General features: G+C 44.5%; 1 protein-coding gene across 1 annotated transcript in view; it reads right to left on the minus strand.

The window, feature by feature from the left end:
• Positions 1–254: 254 nt before the first annotated feature.
• Positions 255–23,207, minus strand: part of KCNK13 (potassium two pore domain channel subfamily K member 13) — a 125,219-nt gene continuing 102,266 nt past the window's right edge. Inside the window, exon 2 of the mRNA XM_032180513.2 lies at positions 255–2,395. Coding sequence (XP_032036404.1) covers positions 1,503–2,395 — 893 coding nt within the window. The 3' untranslated portion in view covers positions 255–1,502. The remainder of the gene's footprint in view (positions 2,396–23,207) is intronic.

Consider the following 23,207-nt stretch of genomic DNA (forward strand, 5'->3'; position numbering starts at 1 on the left):
GACTGGAGTGCAGTGGCGTGATCTTGGCTCACTGCAGCCTCCACCTTCCAGGTTCAAGTGATTCTCTTGCCTCAGCCTCCCGAGTAGCTGGGATTACAGGCACATGCCACCACACTTGGCTAATTTCTGTATTTTTAGTAGAGACGAGGTTTCACCATGTTGGTCAGGCTGGTCTCGAACTCCTGACCTCAGGTGATCCGCCTGCCTCGGCCTCCCAAAGTGCTGGGATTAAAGGTGTGAGCCACTGTGCCTGGCCTTTCCTCATCAATTCTGAAAGGGCTGTGTGTGCACCACTCTTACCTTAGAAAAACAACAGCTATCATTTTTGAACGCTGCTGTCATCCCCCCAAATGCATTCTCCTGTGTATATGAAGGTCAACAGCCTTTGTTCCCAGTGTGGATGATTAATCTAGTTGGAAGGTTATAAAACTAGACTCGTTACAGTCTCAGAAGGCACAAAGGAAATGCATCAAACCAAAAAAAGCCGGATTTCATTATCTGGCCTAGAATGTTTCTCCAGTCAAGACACCAAAATGACGCTCATATCCGTGAAGGTCAATTTCCCATTTCCTTTTTCTCTGAGTCCAATAAATGCCTGTTTAATGAGGTGCTTGTCCTCCACTGGCCACAATGAGCACTCATGGAATCTTAGTTAATAAAATGAGGATTTATTAAATTTTCCGTTTTAATAAATAGTCATCATCTTTGCATTGGGCCCCCAAGCCCTGGTAAAAATGAAATGGTCTGTGTGACCACTCAAAGGGAAAATGTTAAGCTATGTTCTTTAGTTACAAAAGTGAGTGTCTCCCCGTCCCACACCCCTACACCACCATCTTGCTGCGGTTTAAAGGCCTGAAGCTGAATTTAATTTTCTTTTTACATTGAGGTCTCACAGACGCCACAGCCAGGCATTAAGGCCTTAAAAATAAAAAGAAAGGGACAACAAAAAACAGAAACAGGTATAAAGAGTACAACAGATATTTTCCCTGTGCAGACACCACTGGCAGTTCTGCTTTGAAGGAAACTTGGCAAAATGAAAGCCCAGACACATCCCCAAACATTCTCCCCTCTTTTAAAAATTCATCCATTCAGAGTTCTAGGGAAAGATGAGTCTTCACAATTTTTGTTCCCAAATAAGGAACAGAGAGAGCTTCAAGAAATCAAGGCTTAAGTAAAACCTATCTCCCCAGGCAGCTAAAGCTCTGAAACAAGATTAAAGAAACAAGGCAATGTCTAATGCTGCTTCTGTGATTTGTTTTGAAAAGACTGAATTTAGACTTAAAGAATAAGGATCAGGAGACGAGCATTGAGGCTTCAGGCCCCCCATCCCTGGAAGGTGGCTGTTGGTTGGAGCCGAGATCAGATTTCTAAAGATGCTTGCGGAGGCTCCCAGGAACAGCTCCCAGAAGGAACAGAGCCAAGGCGCAGGGCTGAGCTCGTCCCCTGGGCGGCAGTCATCCTCCATTCTACCCTGGCCTCTGCCCAGCATCCACTCCTGGCTTCTACCTGTCCCCGCTGGTCTCTGCCAACCTGTTGTTCATGATTGCAAAGGCTCCCACCCCCCCTGAGAATTCATTGTCCCGGGCCAGTGTGCTGGTCTGGTGGGGGCAGCCGTTGGCCATCTCAGACAGTTGCTTCTGCAGGATGGCCAACGAGGCCTTGTTGGCTGCCAGCAAGTCCTTCATGGAGATCATCTCCCCCGAGAGCCGGCGCCCATCCGTGTCACTCTCTGCCACCCCATCTGTCTCTATGGAGATATTGCAGCGGTTCCGGACACTGCCTGGCATCACCACATTCCTGCGTGATCGCAACAGTCCTCTCTGGCATTGCGGGCAGCACCCGCTGTCCGTTTTCCTCAGGATCCAGTTCAAGGACTGTTTGATGAGGATAGAGATGACATTGAACAAGGAGTAGATGCAGCAGACACCCATGAGGATGAAGACGAAGTTGGCAAAGCGATAGAGGCCTTGGCTTTCATAGTGGGCGTTCTGGCTGCTGACCAGGTCCCCAAAGCCAATGGTGCTGAAAGCCACGAAACAGAAGTAGAGTGAGTCAAAGTAGCTCCAGCCTTCAATGGGGGTGTACATGGCTGAGGCGCAGCAGGAGATGAGGACGGAGGCCGTGCATAGGATCAGCATGACGTAGTACACGGAGGGCTTCCAGCCGGCCAGGCTGTCTATCTCGCACTGACCCGCATCCTTCAGGCGCTCCTGGGGCAGGGCCCCCCGTCTCCGGAGCTGTCGCTGGTGGCACGACTTCATGATGTAGGCGATGATGGTGATCAGGCGCTCCAGGAAGAGGTTGAAGAACAAGATGGTGCTGGAACACCCAACAAGGCCGTAAAAGATCAGAAAGATTTTTCCTCCTACTGTCGCTGGAGTTGTCATCCCAAACCCTGCAGGAGAAAAAAATGAGAGAAGAGTAAGAGAAATCTTTGCTGTGAATGGGGTCTGGGTCTTGGCTTTGATGGCTGGCAAAGGACCTAAAGAGAGAGTTTCATAAAATCACTCAGCCCTAGTCTTTCTAGGAATGAGCAGGAGAATTCTCACCTGCTTTTGAAGACACTAAGTGTTGTTCAGAGCTAGGCTGCTGAAAGCCCGTGTGGTGCTATTGTGCAAATCAGGAGACTAGCACCTCATCCTCATGGTGGATACAACCAGCAAAAAATGGCTTGGTGATAAGAATGTGGGCTGGATTTCAGCCTCCCCTCCCTTCTCTGCTAGATATCCTTGTACAGTCCACAACCTGAACAACCATACTCAACAGACCATGTTTAGAGAGAGAAGCAAAGGCTCATACAAAGAAAAGGCTTATACGGACTCATCAGAATTCATTTATTCTACAAACAGTTATTGACCTGCAGATAGATCTGTGGAAAAGACAGGTCTGGTCCCTGCCCTCATGGAGCCCGAGTTCAGTAAGATGATTATGATATTGTGTGGTAAGTGTGGTGCTAGAGGGAGTACAGGATTCTATGGGAACTCCTAAGAGGGGAACCCATCTAAGAAGTGGGGTTTAGAAAAGATGAAGCTGGGAGACCTGAAAGCTAAAGAGGAGTTAGGCAGGCAAGAAGGGTGTATGTGTGTGATGGTGGTGGGATGGGGAAGTCGGGATGTTCCAGGCAGAGAAACAGCAGCCTCCCAAAGCACTGGGATTACGGGCGTTTCTAGCATACATAGAAATGAGAAATTTGCTCAAGATCTACCCATCGTTTAAACAAAATTCTTCAAACACACACTTCATACTTTTAGAATAATAACAGAAGTATTGGATGCTATACGTTGATAAACTGTAAAACGTCTGTTTTGCCTTTGCCTCTAACTGTTCACATTTCCACCCTCCTGACCTTTCTACCTGTGCACACAGGCATACTGCTAAGAATGCATATTGTAGAACAATGGATGTTACTAAGAAAAACAGAAGTAGAAAAGAGAGCAGTGATACACTCAGGATTTCTCATGAAGGGGCAATGAGGGTCAGCCCACTCTCATCAGAGGGATGAGGGTTCTTTCCAAGCAAATGATTCAGTAAGCATGAGAAGGCTGATGGGTGGAGGGTTTGGCATCAGAGTCACTCTGACTACAAACACCATTAAAAAATAAAAAGAATACTGAGCATGCCTCCTTGAGTCAGTTTCTTATTAAAATCAAACCACCAAAGCTCTCTCTCTCTTTTTTTTTTTAAAGAGATGGGATCTTGCTCTCTGTCCCACAGGCTGGAGTGCCGTGGTGCGATCACACCTCACTGCAGCCTCAAACTACCAGGTTCAAGTGATCCTCCCACCTCAGCCTCCCAAGTAGCTGGGACTGCAGCTGTGCACACCATGCCTGGCTAATTTTTAAATTTTTGTAGAGATGAGGGTCTTGTCTTGTTGCCTGGGCTGGCCTCGAACTCCTGGTCTTAAGTGATCCACCCGCCTCAGCCTCCCAAAGCACTGGGATTACAGGTATAAGCCACCATACCCAGCCCAGTTTTTCCTTATTTTCAAGTTCAGATTTCTAACTTGGGTCCCAACGTTTGGATCACGAGAGCTCTCTCATGATCCTCCCTCCTGATAATATGCCACTTGTCACCAAGCTGAAACAGTTCCCAGTTGCTACAGCTCGGTCAATGGCTGCCTCCCAGTGCACCCTGGAAGTGTTCAGACCAGACCTTGAAATGTGTGGGCTTTTGGGGTTATGACCTGCTGGTCTGCTCAAGTCAAGCCAAGAGGCCACCTTTCCCAAACTCCCAGGTGTGCGTACTGTATTACCATTTAGAACTAAATACAATTTTCCTTTCTCAGCACACAAGGAGCTGCATTTGGGTAAGAAATTAACAGCATGTAACCAGGAAACTAGAGGAAGATACCGAGTGTAGCTTTTGAGCTAGATGGGATGGAATGGAATTGCTAGGGTGATTTGGGAAGGGAGGATCAAGGGACAGGGAATAGTTCCATTGAGAATTACGTAGGGCCCTTCATTCTAGACAGAAAATCAGACCATCATCTCTTCTCTGCGAACTGTTCAAAATCAAAGTCCCTCAGCAATTCTTGGCAGTGGAGGTTCAATGTAGACCCCAAAGCTGCAAGACCAGAGAGTATTGCTGCTGTAGTTACTAAACACAGGGAACTGAATGCAGCAAACCGGCAGAAAAAGGAGGAAACATTTATCTGGGGCGATTTATTCTAGAAGCTGGATGAAGTCAATGAAAATAGGGAAGGTTCAGAAACATGGAGAGAGATGTGTGGGCTGAGGGAGGGTCCTTTCAGACAATCAGAAAAGAACATTCTCAGGTAGTCCTCACCTGTTTTAGAGGTGATTTAGTCATTCTACTTTCAGAAAGCTGAGCAACAGGAGTTGCTACGGATTTGCTCCTAGCCACAGTGATAGCAGTAATTTACTGAGCACCTGTTAAGTTCAAGGCCCTGCACTACATGTCTGGACCACTGCCATGGTCTGAGTGTTTATATGCCCCCCCAAATTCATATGTTGATATCCATCACCCATAAGGTGATGGTATTAGGAGGTGGCATCTTTGGGGGAGGTGTGTTGTGAGTGTGGTGCTCTCATGAATGAGATTAGCACTCTTATAAAAGAGGTGATTCATCCATTCCTTCCTCCATAGGAGGACACAAGAAGGTGCCATGTATGAGGAAGCAGGCCTTTCGCAAGATACTCAACCTGCTGATGCCTTGATCTTGGACTTCCCAGTCTCCAGAATCATGAAAAATAAACCTCTATTGTGGATAAACCTCCCAGTCTTCAGTATTTTGTTATAGCAGCCCATGTGGACTAAGACAGCCAAAGAAGATGACACAGACATTGTTCTTGACCCCAGCATCCAAGGCTGAGACAAACTATCTACAAAACAAGCCACAGTGGGCTGGGCACGATGTCTCATGCCAGTAATCCCAGCAGTTTGGGAGGCTGAGGTGGGTGGATCATGAGGTCAGGAGATTGAGACTATCCTGGCCAACCTGGTGAAACCCTGTCTCTACTAAAAATACAAAAATTAGCTGGGCGTGGTGGCACGTGCCTGTAGTCCCAGCTACTTGGGAGGCTGTGGCAGGAGAATCACTTGAACCTGGGAGGTAGAGGTTGCAGTGAGCCGAGATCGCGCCACTGCACTCCAGCCTGGCGGCAGAGTGAGACCCTGTCTGAAAAAAAAAAAAAAAAATCAAGCCACAGTGAGTCAAGGGCCAACACAGAAGCACCATGGAGTTATCTGGGTTTAGGGGCCCAAATGCAGCCCAAATGAGTGACATAGGCACAGACAGTGAAGTGCTGATACCAGCAGACACACTTGATGAGCTGATTTTTCCAGTGAATGAGGTTTCTAGTGACATGTTCCAGAGACTTAACATTTCTAGATTCTATCTTATTTATTTGGTTTTAACATACTCAATTTTGTTAAGGGAGGGATAATAATGACTTCTGGTTATCTACTGTTTGATGGATGACTGCTATCTCTCCCATCAGCAAAAATAACAGAAAATGGTACAAATGGTGGTATTTATGGAAGCAAAGGGAGACAGCTTCCTCATGTCTGCAGTTGGAGGTGTGAGAGGTGGTTTTACTACTCTCAGCGCTGAAAAGTGTGGAAGTAAGCTAATAATGCAGGCTTTTCCACAGAAACCCTCCCCTTTTTTGAGCCCCATAATGCTGAGAGTTGAAGATGGCTCAGATGGTGAATAATAACCCTCAGGGTCCTTTTTTGGTAGAGGAAAAGGGCTCAGGGATTATTATCAAAGGCCTTTCCTCTGCCAGGCTGTGTGCTTGTCAGCAACTCCTCACACCCACACTGGGGAGCTGGGTATTATTAGTCTACTAGTTGCATTTGACAAATGAGAAAAAGACTACAGAAGCTGAGTGGTTTGCCTAAAGTAATAAAACCAGAATCAGAACCTAGATTGTCTTGTCTCCCAGGCCTGTGCTTTTTTCCACCTGACTAGGCTGAGTGTAGCTCACTGTCATCACTGTCAAGGGTACAAGCCATGAGCAGAACAGAGGGAAGGAAATTAGCCAAGTGTCCATAGTTCAATGCTTTATACAGACACCCAGACCGCAGTGGCTGCCAAACCTGGTACCAAAACCGGGGTGGGGGGGGTGGGGGTTGGCTGGCATCACAAGCTAAAACCTTAAAATTTTCATGTACTAAAACATATAAAACATATATTTCTAAATGTATATATGTCTCTTCCAACAAATGATATAATTACATCAGTTTAAAAACCTGTTATGCCCCATGCATTTCAGTCTCCCCATATTTTGTAGGCATACAAATGAAACTGACAGTCACAGGTGGTACTTTTCAATACGTAATATATTCCCTGTGCTTCAAGCCTGAAGTCATCTGATTGATATTCAGCCCCCGAATCTGGGAGCAGATGAGTGGATCGAGAACCAACGGCTCTTGGAGGCCAGTGAAACTCACAGCTGATTTGGTCTAGTTCCCTTAAATCATTTCAGGCCTCTGTTAATGTGCTTGTAATTTCTAGGGCAGATTCTGGGACCAATCCCAGCCTCTCTGCTGTCCTTAGGGCTAGGAATAAAGCTACCAGGGACTGCCAAGGTCCCTGTCAACCTCCACAGAACACTTCACTGAGCCCATGAAGAGCAGGCCCGTAGTCTCCCAGCCTTTTATGTATATGCCATCAACTACATTTTTTTTTCAAAATTCAATTAAGGTTAAAAAAAAGTAAAAGCTTTGTATTATGATATTTTTCAAACAGGCACAAAGGCAGAGCAAAAAGTATAATAAACTCCTATTTTCCAAATTATCAACATTCTGTCAACCATGCTTCTCCCATCCCACCCCACCTCATCCCCTTTATTTGCTGGTGTATTGTAAAGTTAATCCCAGATAACATACCATTTCTTTGATTCATAAAGACACATCTTTAACTGCCAAGCCTTTATTTTTCAAACATAACCACTGTGCCATTACCATACCTAATAACATTAATACTAATTCCTTAATATCAAATAATACCCAGTCCACATTCAGGTTTCTCAAAATTATCTTTTTACGGATGATTTGTATGAATCAAGATCCAACAGGCTGCACCCACATTTAGCAGAGCTCTTCAGCCTCTTTCATTCATTAACAATCTCCCCTCTCATTTGGTACGCCCTTGATTTGTTGTCCTGTAGACTTTAATCAGGTTTTTTTTTTTCTAGAAATACTTGAGGGTAGAAAAAAGCATTGTGTATTTCAAGAGTGTTCTTATATGCAGAGGCAACTCTCAAATGCTACACGAGGACATAAAAATTGGTATAAATTGTCTGGAAAGCAATTTGGGAATATGTGTCAGACACTTTTTTTCTGTTTTTATTTATATATTTATTTTTATTTTTCATTTTTATGGGTACAGAGTAGGTGTATCATGAGATATTTTGAGACAGGCATACAGTGCATAAAATCACATCAGGCCGGGTGCGGTGGCTCACACTTGTAATCCCAGCACTTTGGGAGGCTGAGGCGGGCAGATCACCTGAGGTCGGGAGTTCAAGACCAGCCTTACCAACATGAAGAAATCCCTCCTCTACTAAAAATACAAAATTAGCTGGAGTGGTGGTGCATGCCTGTAATCCCAGCTACTCCGGAGGCTGAGGCAGGAGAATCACTTGAACCCAGGAGATGGAGTTTGCAGTGAGCTGAGATTGCGCCATTGCACTCCAGCCTGGGCAACAAGAGCGAAACTCCGTCTCAAAAAAAAAAAAAAAAAAAAATCATCATCATCATCATCATCACATCAGGGTATCCTTTTTATCCTATTTTTTTTTTGTTGTTGTTTTTGGTTTTTTGTTTTTTGCTTTTAGGAATATATCTCCCAAATTATGACTAATGTGACCAATTATGCACATGGATGTTCACCATGTCTTTACTTTTAATAATGAAAATCCTCAGCAACCTAAATATCAGATAATGGGGAAATGACTAAATCAAGTAGCCATTAAAACTGTGTATCTAAAGAGTTCTCAATGACTGGTGAAAACGTTAAGTGGAAAAAAGCAGAGCAACTTTGTGTGTCTGCAGTGTGTCTGCAGCATGAGTCACACCTGACATATGGGGCATCCTCATTAAATATTTGTTGGATGAAGGAATAAACTTTGTAAAATATATTTATGTAGCTATATACTGCAGCAATTAAAATGCTTTTGGCTGCCAGGAACAGCAAATCATAAATAGAGGTGGCTTAAACATGCAGGGGCTAGCTCCTAGAACATGAAACTGAGAGAGAGGGCAGCTCCAGGGATGGTTAATATGGTGGCTTTAGAATATGATGCATGAATCAAGACCGACTCCTTCCCAGCTCTGGCCCCGTCACCATGTCAGCTGGCTCCCTTCATACCAACAGCTTCAGGAATCACTCCCTCACACACCAGTGTCCAGAGTCAGAAAAATGGTTTCCTACTTTGGGTGTATCCTTTCCAGAAATCCTCCAGCAAGATTGCCATTATATACCACTGACCAGCCCAAGTTACATGCCCACTCTGAAAACCAGTTATCTATAAGAGGAAGGATTCCTCTGGTCAGGATTCATCAGATTCCCTTGGGGGAAGAGATGGACCCCAGAATTGACAATGTCTGCCATGGACATACATAGAAAAGGGAAAAAAAAAAAAAGAAAAATACACAAAATTTTCAATCAGGTTATTTCGAGGTGATGATAACACGAGTGATTTAATTATTTTCCAATGTTTTATTTTTCATTACTTTTTTTTTTAAAGACTAACCAAGCGCAGTAGTGAGAATGCAGGGAAGGAGTAGAACAAAGAGTGCTATCTGTAACTGTGAACAATCAATTGAAAGAAGTCACTACCTTCAGACCAGCCTCTTTCATTACTGCTTTTTTTTTTTTTTTTTTTTTTTTAGATAGGATCTCACTCTACTACTCAGGCTGGAGTGCAGTTGCGTGATCTCAGCTCATGGCAACCTCCGCCTCCCAGGTTCAGGCGATTCTCCTGCCTCAGCCTCCCAAGTAGCTGGGATTACAGGTTGCATCACCACACCTGGTTAATTTTTGTATTTATTTATTTATTTTTTGAGATGGAGTCTTGCTCTGTGGCCAGGATGGAGTGCGGTGGCATGATCTTGGCTCACTGCAACCTCTGCCTCCTGGGTTCAAGTGATTCTCCTGCCTCATCCTCCCGAGTAGCTGGGACTACAGGTACGTGCCACCAAGCCGAGCTAATTTTTGTATTTTTTAGTAGAGACAGGGTTTCACCATGTTGGCCAGGATGGTCTTGATCTCTTGACCTCGTAATCCATCTGCCTCGGCCTCCCAAAGTGCTGGGACTACAGGCATGAGCCACTGAGCCAGGCCTCTTTCATTATTTTTAAACTGAGAAAAAGATGTTTCTCAGCAGGTTTTCTCAAGTGCAGTCAAACACCTGCGCGGACGCCTGCAGCATACCTCTTGATTCATTCTTCTCAGTACTCCAAGGAACCAAAGCTTGATTTGCACATACTTTCCCACAACCTTTTTGATGCTAACAGTTTAAGCCTTCTCATGTGGGATGAAACTACAAAAGAATTGGCAGACCATTTTTTTTGGTAAAAAGCCCCTCCAATTTCAACTGGGATGAAGAAAGGAGGCAAGAACAGACTCCTGTGGATTATTCTTGAGGGGTGAGGTTGGGGATGGGAAGTGGGTTCAGTGATGGAAGACTTAGAAGATCATCAGGAGGCCCTGAGTCCTCACTGGGCCCATTGTATTTATGTGGATTATGGAACCACAATTCTCAAAGCTGGACAGACTTCATGACATTCTAGTCCAAGTTTTTAAGTTACCAGTGGGGAAACTGAGGCATCAATAAGCCAGGCAAATTTCACAGGTTGTGGAGGCTTGGCTGAACTCAGATCCCATGTCTGTAATGCAGACTTCTCTCCTCTCCTCTTATTGCTTGTGGTACATAGTTTCCAAAGATGATTTCAAACAAATTGCTCCCATCCTTGTAAGCACTTGCTGTTTTTCCCATTAAGAGATGAAGCCTATTTCCTCTCTCCTTGAATCTTGGATGACCCTGAGACTTGCTCTGACCAGCAGAATATGGTGGGACCGATGCTGTACTAGTTCCAGGCTTAGGCTGTCAGCTTAGGAACTTCAGCTTCCTCTCTCTGGATCCCCTAGACACCATGTAAGAAGGGTGACCACCACCCCGTCTGGGAAGTGAGGAGCGCCTCTGCCCGGCCGCCCCGTCTGGGAAGAAATGAGGAGCACCTCTGCCCGGCCGCTTCGTCTGGGAAGAAGTGAGGAGCACCTCTGCCCGGCTGCCCCATCTGGGAAGAAGTGAGGAGCGTCTCTGCCTGGCTGCCCCGTCTGGGAAGCGAGGAGCGCCTCTGCCCGGCCGCCCCGTCTGGGATGTGGGGAGCGCCTCTGCCCGACCGCCCTGTCTGGGAGGTCTACCACGGAGGCCAGAAGCAATGTGGGGGCTGGACGTGGTGGCTCACGCCTGTGGTCCCGGCACTCTGGGGGGCCGAGGCGGGTTGATCACTTCAGGCTAGGAGTTCGAGACCAGTCTGGCCAACATGGTGAAACATATGAAAAATACAACAGACAAACCAACCAACCAACCCAGTGACAACAAAACAGGTCTACCCTGGAGTCATACTCTAATTTTTTCTATTTTCCTCCCTTTCTGATCCTTTATCCCACTTTCTTTTTCTTCCTCTTCCTTCTCCTTCTTCTTTGTCAAATAGAGGATTGAGTTATTATCACTGATCCATATAAAGTCCCTCTCTCATTTATTTTAATTCCCACCCCCCATTTCTATTCCCCGACTTCCCATGTGCAACCTTCCTAATGTTTGATACGCATCTTTTTGTTTGTATGTATTTTTAGAAAATGTTTATTTTTTTGTGTGCAAAAAAAAATTAATTAAAAAAAAAAAAAAAAAAAAAAGAAGGGTGACCACTCAGCTGGAGAGACAGGCCCTGCCATTCCTAGATGACTAGATTCCTAGTGCCAGGTACTGGGTAAAGCCCAGCCAAGGCTACAGCTGGATGCAGTCACAAGAGTCAGCAGTTGACACTGAGTTGAGCCAAAGAACTTCCAGCTGAGCCCAGGAAATTCACAGAATTGTGAGAAACATTGACGGTTGGTCAAACCACTCATTTGGGGAGGTTTGCTACATAGCGATGGATAATGAAATATCTTCTGTCTGGGACTTTCAGTGTTTTCAACAGGCACCTGTTTCCCTCTATCTTCCTCCTCTTCTTCAGCTCCCTGCTCCATTTTCCATTGAAAATTAGGTGTGAGGGACTTAAGGGGGCTTCAAGAGGAGGCCTGCAAGGGATGTGGAATTGAATGGAGGTTCAACTTGTAAATCAAGCAGGCTGTTGAACCTGTTTGATTTTAAGGAACAGCCTCCAATTGAGGGCAGGGGTAGGAGGAAGAGAGCATTCTACTGTTGATAAATATTTGGCTGCTTCCCAAATTGGGCTATAAGAATAATGTTTCCACAAACTTTTTTGTACATTTCTTTTTGAGATGAAGTAGGGACCCCTCTTAGGAGCCTGCAGGCCCACTCCCAAACCCACAAGCATGGAAATGAAGGAAAATCTTGAGTTCCTTCAGGGGAAATTCCAGGTACCTAGGTACCCCTGAGAAGTAAATGAGCAACTTGATGACCAAGAAGGTAGCAGTAGCTTAAAACAATAGCTAAGGAAGCTAAAGTCACAAGGTTTTTGGTTCCCTATAGAAACTAAAGATAACATCTTAATATATGTCTCCGAGTTGTTTTTCAGAAACCTGGTCCCCCACCAAATGGGTCCACTGTCATGTACATCTCAGATATGGAGGAGCTGAGGACTGAACTTTGAGTGCTATCCTTTGTTCTAAAGTTCTTCCTGAGCATCCTGGAGGAGGTTATGCCCATTAGCTAGAGCTAACATTCTTCTCTGCTGACCCAACATTTTTATTTTATTTATTATTTATTTATTTTATTTTTTTGAAACAGGGTCTTGCTCTGTCACCCAGGCTGGTGTGCAATGGTGTGATCATGGCTCACTGCAGCCTCAACCTCCTAGGCTCAAACAATCCTCTTGCCTCAGCCTCCTACGTAGCTGGGACTATCACTTTACAATACCAAACAAAACCAATTTTTGGATTTTTTGTAGCGATGAGGTCTCACTATGTTGCCCAGACTGGTCTCAAACTTCTGGCCTCAAGCACTACCTGCCAGCCTTGGCCTCCCAAACTGGTAGGATTACAGGTGTGAGCCACCATGCCTGGCCTGACCCCCAATTTTTAAACAAAGCTTCTTTTCCTTAAGTAATTGAAAATCAGAAAATCTTTGAATCTACGTGATATGGTTTGTCTCTGTGTCCCCACCCAAATGTCACCTCGTATTATAATCCCCATGTGTCAAAGCAGGGACCTGGTGGGAGCTGATTGGATCATGGAGGCAGTTTCCTCCATGCTGTTCTCATGATAGTGAGGGAGTTCTCATGAGATCTGACGGTTTTATTTATTTATTTATTTTTTATTGTCTTTCAGATGGAGTCTTGCTCTTGTTGCCCAGGCTGGAGTGCAGTGGCGCAATCTCGGCTCACCGCAAGCTCTGCCTCTCAGGTTCACACCATTCTCCTGCCTCAGCCTCCTGAGTAGCTGGTACTACAGGTGCCTGCCACCACACCTGGCTAATTTTTTTTTGTATTTTTTTAGTAGAGACGAGGTTTCACCCTGTTAGCCAGGATGGTCTTCATCTCCTGATCTTGTGATCCACCCGCCTCGGCCACCCAAAGTGCTGGGATTACAGGCATGAGCCACTGCGCCTGGCCGAGATCTGATGGTTTTATAAGGGCTCTTCCCTCTTTGTGCTTTCTCTTGCCTGCTGCCATGTAAGACGTGCCTGCTTCCCCTTCTGCCATAATTGTAAGTTTCCTGAGGCCTTCTCCGCCATGCAGAACTGTGAGTCAATTAAACATGTTTTCTTTATAAATTATCCAGTCTCAGGTGTTTCTTTATAGCAGTGTGAAAACGGACTAATACACTACCTATGATCTGTAAGCCCCTGCTTCAAGATATCCTGCCCTTAGGCCAAACCAATGCATAGTCTTCATGTATTGACTTACAATTCTGCTTGTAACCTCTACTTCCTGAAATTTTCCCTTGTTTGCAAGCCATTGGGAAGTTTGGGTCTTAAGCCTGAGCTGCCTGATTCTCCTTGTTCAGTGTCCTGCAAACAAAGACCCTCCTTTCTCCCCATTTCAAACCCTGGTGTGGATATCTGGCCTTACTGCACCAGGCAAGTGGACCCCAGTTCAGTTCAATAACATTTTGGTGACCATATGTACACATTTCTCTTGGATACATACACTTATGAATGCAATTGATGACTCACATGATATGAATACGTTCAGCAAAGTGGATGTACAAATTTACCCTCCCCTCATCAATGTTTGAGCTTCAGTTCATATTCTTCATATTCTTTTTGAATTTTTAGAGGTGGGGTCTCATTCCATCATGCAGGCTGGAGTGCAGTGGTGCAATCATAGCTCACTGCAGTCTCAAACTCCTGGGCTCAGGTGATCCTACTGCCTCAACCTCCCAAGTAGCTGGGACTACAGGCATGAGCCACCACACCCAGTATATTCTTCATATTCTCGCTGATATTCATTGTAACTATTCTGGAGGATACATAGTGGCTTTCATTCGCATTTCCTTCATGTCTAATCAAGTTGAACATCTTTTCATAGGTTTCACAGTCATTTGGATATTCTCTTTAGCACCTGCTCACTTATTTTGGCCATTTCTCTTGTTTATTATTGATTTCTAGGAGACATAGAAACATTGAAGCTCTAGGCCTTGAGTGAGGCTTGGAAGGGGGCAGGTTTGCTGGGTGAATTTACTGCCTCATTCATGCAAGGGCAGTGGGTTTCACACAATCTGCTTGGCCAGCCTTTTGTCTTTCACAACACTCATTTCTCTGATTGAAAATTATTTCTAGCTTTTTTTTTTTACTCTAGCCAATTCACTCTGTGGTGCAGATTCTGATGACAATGTTGATCGTGCTTAATAGTAACCTCTTTAGAATGGATTCCAAAATAGACACTTGCATGGCCAATTGCCTCTCAGGTATAAATCGAAGTGAACTTATGCAAACCCACACACTTATAACACTTCATGCTGAAGTGTTTTATGGTAAGTGACCACTCATATAATAACACCAGAACAATACAATAACACCAGTGTAACACTTTACACTGAAGTGTTTTATGGTTAAGTTACCACTCAGACCACACAATAACACCAGAACATGCTAATGTTAACACTGTATCAGAATTTAAATTTGACAAGCCAGGGTTTGGATCCTGTAATTGAAAGCTATGGTTGTGCACCAAAGGCTTTTCCATGCTCTGTAGGAAATTAACAATTTTGGTCACCTCACACTCGAGGAACCCCTGTACACCTATAAATCTAAGGCAAGGGTACAAGATGGTGACTCAAAATCCTTTTCCAAGCCCTTCTATAACTTTTTTTTTTTTTTTTTTTTTTTAGATAGAATCTGGCTCCGTCACCCAGGATAGAGTGCAGAGGTACTATCTTGGCTCACTGCAACCTCCACCTCCCAGGTTCAAGCAATTCTCCTGCCTCATCCTCCCATGTAGCTGGGATTACAGGCACCTGCCATCACACACGGCTAATTTTTATATTTTTAGTAGAGAAGGGGTTTCACCATATTGACCAGGCTGGTCTGGAACTCCTGACCTCAGGTGATCTGCCTGCCTTGGCCTCCCAAAGCGGTGGGATTACACGTGTGAGCCACCACACCTGGTCCCTTCTATAACTCTTTAAAGTCAATCTTTTCCCATCAAGAACACTGCCCACTGAGTTCTGCAAGACAGAATAATGCCAGTAGACAGAACTTAGTTTTGTCTCTGAAATTTCACATTGCTCCATGTTTGTATTCATCATGTGAAAGGAAAATAAATCTTGGGGCCCCCAAATCACTAAGCTAAAGGGAAAAGTCAAGCTGGGAACTGCTCAGGGCAAACCTGCCTCTCATTCTACTCAAAGTCACCCCTCTGCTCACTGAGATAGAGGCATATCTGATTGCTTCCCTTTGGAAAGGCTAATCAGAAACTCAAAAGAATGTAACCATTTGTCTCTCACCTACCTGTGACCTGGAAGCTCCCTCCCCACTTCCATTCTTCCTGCCTTTGCTTAAGTTGTCCCACTTTTCCAGACATATATTAATTGATGTCTCACGTCTCCCTGAAATTTATAAAACCAAGCTGTGCCCCAACCACCTTGGGCACACGCCGTCAGGACTTCCTGAGGCTGCGTCACAGGCGCATGTCCTCAACCTTGGCAAAATAAACTTTCTAAATTAATTTAGACATGTCTCAAATGTTCAGGGTTCACAATCATAATCTGCTTTATACAAATCAAAAAAACAGTCTTTATGAATTATGAAAATCAAGGTAAGGATATCTCTCCTTTGGCATCGTTCCTTCTTCACAAACACCACTGGAAAATTACCAAGAAGGAACAATGGGATGTGAAACTGGCCTTCTCTGGCCTCTATGAGTTTTCCTTCATAGTCTACCCATGTGCCTTAGGGCTCCTGTGTGCAGAATAAATCTGTTGCTTAGCACAGCCTCAGCCCTACAGAGAAGAGCCTCCCCAAGGAGGGGTTCAGCAGGTCTGTCCCCTCTCTCACCTAGCTGGAAATGAGCTGGAGGGATTGGTGACACGATGAGGCAAGTGAACTGATATTTACCAGGAGATCATGTGAAAGGAAATTAAATTTTGGGACCCCAAACTCATTTAGTCAAAGGGAAAAGTGAAGCTGGGAACTGGGCCAGGCAAACCTGCCTCCGCCTTTTGGTTCCTAAATAAGATGGCTACAAGGTGAAAAGCTACAGCCTCCCCCATATTTTGCCCACAAGGAAATTCCTAGTGCGCTGTTAAAATTTCACCACGGCAATGCAAATTGATAGTTTATCTTTACAGTTGCAGCCAACCCTGTCCACCAGACACAAATGCATATCTGATTTTTCCCCTGCCCCATTTTGTCTATGTTATCTGACATAAAATGCAGATCCCCTGCATTTTTCCTCTGCCCCATTTGTTTATGTCATCTTATGTAAAACATGCAGATTCACTGAGCCAGACAAAGGCATGAATATCTATTTTTCCCTACCCCACTCTTACAGGAAAATTGTATACTTCTCAATATCCCGCCCTTCTCCTTTAGATTTGGAGCCCTCAAAATCATCTTCAGAGAAAGGCATAGACTTGTCTCCCTGGCACGCATCCTTAACTTTGGCAAATAAATCTCCTAAAATGATTGAGGCCGGGTGCGGTGGCTCACACCTGTAATCCAGCACGTTGGGAGGCTGAGACGGGTGGATCACCTGAGGTCAGGAGTTGGAGACGAGCCTGGCCAACATGGAGAAACCGCATCTCTACTAAAAATACAAAAATTAGCTGGGTGTGATGGTGGGCACCTGTAAACCCAGCTACTTGGGAGGCTGAGGCAGGAGAATCACTTGAACCTGGGAGGTGGAGGTTGCAGTGAGCTGGGATTGCACCACTGCACTCTGGCCTGGGCAACAGAGTGAGACTCTGTCTCAAAATAAATAAATTAAATAAATAAATAAATAAATAAATAAATAAATAAATAAATAAAACAATGATTGAGGTGTGTAATCTTTTTTTGATTGACGATCATATGGGTAAAACCTTCTCTTAGTTAAATGCTTGGATGATTTACTTCTCAGGGGTACCTAGGTACCTGGAATTTCCCGTGAAGGAACTCAATTATTTTCTTTTATTTCCATGCTTGTGGGCTTGGGAGTGGGCCAGCAGGCTCCTAAGAGGGATCCCTGCTTCATCTCAAAAAGACATGTACAAAAAAGTTTGTGGAAACACTATTCTTATAGCCCAATTTGGGAAGCAGCCAAATACTTATCAACAGTAGAATGCTCTCTTCCTCTTACCCCTGCCCTCAGTTGGAGGCTGTTCCTTAAAATCATCTCTATCCCCGGCAGAAAAAGAAAGTACAGAATGTTAGAAATTTAAAAAAAACCTAACTTTTGGGAGTGCCAGAGAAGTGATGAGAGTCCCTTAAAGAAACTTAAGGTAAGGAGAGACTGGGACAAGTAAGTACCTTGGGATATGTGTGCTAGGAGCTATGTGGAGAGGGAGGAGGCCCGTGGAGAGGTCCAGGGGGCATCTGTACTTCACAGGCTACTGAGAGCCCATCTGCCGATAAAGTTCTATGAGTATCCTAAAGAAAATGCTTACAGATAAAGGTTTACCATATGAGGGACAGGGGTCCCCCATCAAAGCTGACTTCCTCTGGGAAATCCCCGTTTCTCATGTTGAGAGAGGCAAGGAAGGAAAGTGCTGCCGTGACAATCAAATAAGGCAGCACTGAGTATTCCGTAGGTTTCAAACACTGTGTTGAGAGCAAGGGGAGGAGGTAGTAGTGAGACGATAGTTACTGCCCTCCAGGAGTTTCAAACCCGATCCAGGAAATAAAGTACTAGAAATAACACAAGAAGGCGACCTGCACAAGTCAGTATACAAAATCAAGTCAACTCCTTTTCTGAGTCACCTGCAGATGACATCAAAGATATCTGCCCAAAATAAAACTTCTTAAAACTTCATAAAAACGTCTGCCAAGCTTCAGAGAGGATGGAAGATCTGATTCCATCTTTATTTGCAGTATTTAAAAATTAACTTTTTAGTTTATAAAAATTAACTTTTATACTGCAAATAAAAGGTGAATGTATTAATCTGTTCTCATGCTGCTAATAAACACATACCTGAGACTGGGTAATTTATAAAGGAAAGATATTTAATTGACTCACAGTTCCAAATGGCTGGGGAGGCCTCACAATCATGGTGGAAGGTGAATGAGGAACGAAGTCATGTCTTACATGGTGGCAGGCCAGAGGTTATAAAACCATCAGATCTCATGAGACTTATTCACTACTGTGAGAACAGTATGGAGGAAACTGTCCCCCCCACCCCATGGTTCAATTATCTCCACCTGGCCCCACCCTTATTACAATTCAAGGTGAGATTTGGGTGGTGACACACACAAACCATGTCAGTGAATAAGGTAGAAGGAAACTTAGATCACCTGGGACAAAGGTCCTAAACTTTAGTATGCCAAGAAATCCCCTGAGGAGCTTGTTAAAAACTGGGATTTCTAGGCCTTATCACCAGATACTCTAATTCAGGAAGTTGAGTAGGACCAGAAAACCTGCATTTCAAACCAGTGCCTAATAGTGATCTGATGCAATGGCCACAAACCCCACTCAGGGAAATACCTATGAGCTAGAGTCACAGCACTGGGGTAGACAGGGTTGGTTTGTGGAAGGCAACAAAAGTCAAGTGTGCCTGGGGAAGAGTCTAAAGAATGGTGTCCCTATTCCCCAACAAAACCCAGCGAAGGATACAATATCTCTGGGGTCTTGGAAGCAAAAGCAACCCTCACTTTTTTTTTATTTTTATTTTTTTGAGACAGGTCTTACTCTGTCACCAGGCTGAAGTGCAGTGGTGTGATCTCGGCTCACTGCAGCCTCAACCTCCTGGGCACAAGCAATCCTTCCACCTCAGCCTCAGTAGCTGGGACTACAGGCACACACCACCATGCCTGACTAATTTTTGTATCTTTTATAGAGATGGGGTCTTGCCATGTTGTCCAGGCTGGCTTCAACTTCCTGGCTTCGAGCAATCTGCTCGCCTCAGCCTCCCAAAGTGCTGGGATTACAGGTGTGAGCCACCACACCCCGCCCCTCACTTGTTTTGTATGTTAGTATGTGATGCAGAAAACATTTCAGACGGTGCAGTATGTAAAATGAGCTGTCTTCAGAAGTTCTGGGTTAACTGTGGGGCCCTGTGGCCGATAGGAAAATAGTTACTCCCTTCTCTTCCTTTGGATGGAACTGACTTGCAAAGTATTCAAGGACCTTCTACTTCCTACATGTTGATAAAGGAAGTGAACAGAGGAAAGTGGTTCTTCCCAGTCAATACACCTCCTGCCATGTGAGCCAGGCGGGTGCTAGTCCCAGTTTATTTTTGTAAAATGAAGTTTGGGATTATTGGCAGGGGGTGGGGGTAGGAGAGGAAGAGAGAGATGCAGCAATGTGATAGAGGATTGAGGCAGTCACTTCCAAACCGGCTTTCGGCCAGGGGTGTTTGCTAGCTTGGTGGACTGCCTCGGTGAATGAGCAGGCCTGTGTCCCCAGTGTTCTAGGCAGTGTTTTCTAGTGTGGCACCTTAACCATTGGTATCAAAACCATCTGAGGAACTTGTTTAAATGCAGATTCCTGAGCCTTACCTAAATCAGCATGTCTGGGATTGAGTCCAGTTCCCTGCATTTAGAACAATGATTACCCTACAGCAGGAGAATCACTGTTCTGGAGCTTTCCATTCAAGACAGGGTTGCTCCATGATTTAACAGACCAAAGGAGGGCTGGCAATTAAGTAACTCAATAAATGTTATGCTTCCAGGATAACTGTACTCTTTATATCTGTGTTACCTGGTGGTGAGAAAAGCAACGAAAATAGATCACCTTTGGGAAGTTCTTCCTTCGCTCCTGGCCTTTTGGTTCATGACTGCGGTACGAGGGTTAAACCTCTCTAGGTCCCTAAGCACAAAGCTGTTTGACTGTCAGAATTGTGCCATAATGAGGACAGTCATGACAGTCTGTGCCCGCTTTTCAGAGCCAGGCACTGAGTTTGGTGCTTCCCACAATCCTCATGCCAACCTTGAGAGGTGGGAAGCCTTCATCTCCCTTTTACACTTGAGAAATCTTAAGTACACAGAGGTTAAGTAACTTGCTCAAAGTCATGTAGCTAGCTAGTTAGGGCCTGGGTGCCAGTGCAGACCCAGTTAATAATCTCACTGTGTCATGCCCACAACTTATTCCGGTTGTCCCTTTGGTAAAATGAGGATAGGGTGTTCCACATGAGGTCTAAGGACCTTCCGATGTCAATATTCTGTGATTTGGGTGTACGTGTGCAGGGCACCAATCAGAGCTCATTCTGCTTATGCCATCATCCCAGGATTCTGGGGAGGACTCACCCTGCCTCTGCAGCTCTCCTTCCACAGGCCAGGCAGGTAGACCCACAGTCTACCCAAATAAATAAGAAAATTTCTTTTTCTTTTTTTTTTTGAGACAGAGTCTTGCTCTGTCGCCCAGACTGGAGTGCTGTGGTGCGATCTTGGCTCACTGGAACCTCCACCTCCCAGGTTCAAGTGATTCTCCTGCCTCAGCCTCCCAAGTAGCTAGGATTATAGGTGCCTGCCACCACGTCTGGCTAATTTTTGTATTTTTAGTAGACACGCAGTTTCTCCATGTTGGCCAGGCTGGTCTTGAACTCCTGACCTCAGGTGATCTGTCCGCCTCAGCACCCCAAAGTGCTGGGATTATAGGCATGAGCCACTGCGCCCGGCAACCCAAAGAAAATTTCTATCTGTAACACTTCTCAACTAAAAAATACGTTACAGGCTGATTAAAAGTATATTAAAAGTTGCCAGGTAAGCCAAAGGGAACGTATTTCCATTCCATGCTTGAGCTATCATTTTGCAGCAGTTACCGCTATCAATACAGAGGTTACCAGTTCTTCCCAAAGTTATTCTTGGAATTTGATATTTTTAGGATTATGACTCCTCTCTCATTTCCATAACAGTAAAGCATCTCTGACAAAAGATTATGAATGTAGCACAGATTAAACTGTTTTCCAGGTAACTTCTGAACTACGGGGATGTTTCCAGACTCTTCAGCAACAAGTAGTTTATAAGTGAAAAATAAATTATGGCTATTCTAACTGTACAAGCTGAAAACTAGGGTATGACAAATAGAGATTCTTTAAATCATCTGCATTACTACAAACCACAGTAGTTCTTACACTCAGAAGTAACAAAAATCATCTGCATGGGAATCAGAGTGCATCAGCTCGCGAACAGGAATTTAAAACGTTTCATTTCCCTGAGAGTCACTGCATCTCGGGGGCATTTAGTGCTGTGTTTTCTGCTTTCACAAGCTTTCCCTCCTCACAGTCAGCCAGGATGATGGTTGGAATGAATGCTAGAAGCAGTAAATGCTGTCATTATTTTTGATTTTACCCTCATTTAAGGTGAAAAACAATGTGATTTACTTATCTCAAGGAGGTGTCCCAATTCCAGTGCTTCTTAACTTCTAAAATTGTGAAACTACTCCTTAAAAGCAAGCAGATATAATTATGTTCTCTCTTGAACTAAATTGCCCTCCCTCAGACTAAGAAGAAATGGTTCAATTAAGTAGGATGTTACCAACGCAGGGCATGTAACCGATGAAAGGTGCCTTTGTGCCTTTTCTTCAACGTGAATAAGAAAATCTGGCTCTGAGACATTTTGAAGAACGATGACTATATCTTTATTTTGATGGACCTCTGGGCCAAGTATACCTGAATCTGCCTGCCTTTTTGAATTTCTTGCTGCAGAGGACAGGTACACAAGGCCCCTCTGGAGAGGTGGCAGTCGGCGTAAAAAGCAGAAGATGAGCTATATACTTCTTGCCCTAGGGTGGGTCCCAGCCCCACCCTGATCAGCACTCTCCCTCTCCCCATGGCAGCCTCTTGGGCCCTGATACGGTTTGGCCGTGTCCTCACCCAAATCTCATCTTGAATTCCCATGTGCTGTGGGAGGGACCCGGTGGGAGGTAACTGAATCATGGGAGTGGGTCTTTCCTGTGCTGTTCTTGTGATAGTGAATAAGTCTCACGAGATCTGATGGTTTTCAAAACGGGAGTTTCCCTGCACAAGCTCTCTTGCCTGCCACCGTGTAAGACATATCTTGCTTCCCCTTTGCCTTCCACCGTGTAAGACATATCTTGCTTCCCCTTTGCCTTCCACCATGACTGCGAGGCCTCCCCAGCTATGCGGAACTATAAGTCCATTAAATCCTTTTGCACGTATAAATTACCCATGGGTAAGGGGTATGCGAAATGAATAGTGTGAAATGAATGAATACAGTGAGAAATGAACTAGCAATGTAAAAACAAACTAATACAAGCCGCTTTGTGGGACCCTCATGCTTCCAGAAATCCCATTAGAAAGTCAAAGACCTACAAAGGATTAGTGACTCTCTCACCTTTTATGGTTTTACTTAAGTGTCAAGAACAAAACATGGCCCAGGGATACAAAATGACAGAATCATAAAGACTTGAAATAAATGGGTTATTTACAGTATGTGTTCTTTCAGTCTGTAGCTCTTTCCTACAAAATCATGAAATTTCCTATGGTACTACTGAACCACTAGGTATACTGCATTACCTACAATCTCCAAGAAATGTTTGGCAAACACCTCACATTTGCTATGACAGTAGCTCTAAGGAACAACCCTAGTAGAAAATTAAGTTTTTCTTCTCTCTTCTCCATTCTCTCCTTCTTTTCTAGTCTCTTTCTTCCCTTCCCCCTTCCTTCCATTTCTTTAAAAGAGTCTTTAAAGAGATACAACTCAAACCTCATTCTTTTTAGCGGCGCCTTCTGGGCATAGCTAAATGAATCACTGTTCTGCAAGAAATGGTTCTTTGAGGGGGTTCTTTTGGGGCCTTTCCTTAAAAATGTTAATTTTCATTCTGTAGGTTGCCTGTTCACTCTGATGGTAGTTTCTTTTGCTGTGCAGAAGCTCTTTAGTTTAATGAGATCCCATTTGTCAATTTTGGCTTTTGTTGCCATTGCTTTTGGTGTTTTAGACATGAAGTCCTTGCCC

Source organism: Hylobates moloch, unplaced genomic scaffold (genome assembly GCF_009828535.3).
Source record: "Hylobates moloch isolate HMO894 unplaced genomic scaffold, HMol_V3 SCAFFOLD_16, whole genome shotgun sequence".
In the NCBI taxonomy this organism is placed as follows: Eukaryota; Metazoa; Chordata; class Mammalia; order Primates; family Hylobatidae; genus Hylobates; species Hylobates moloch.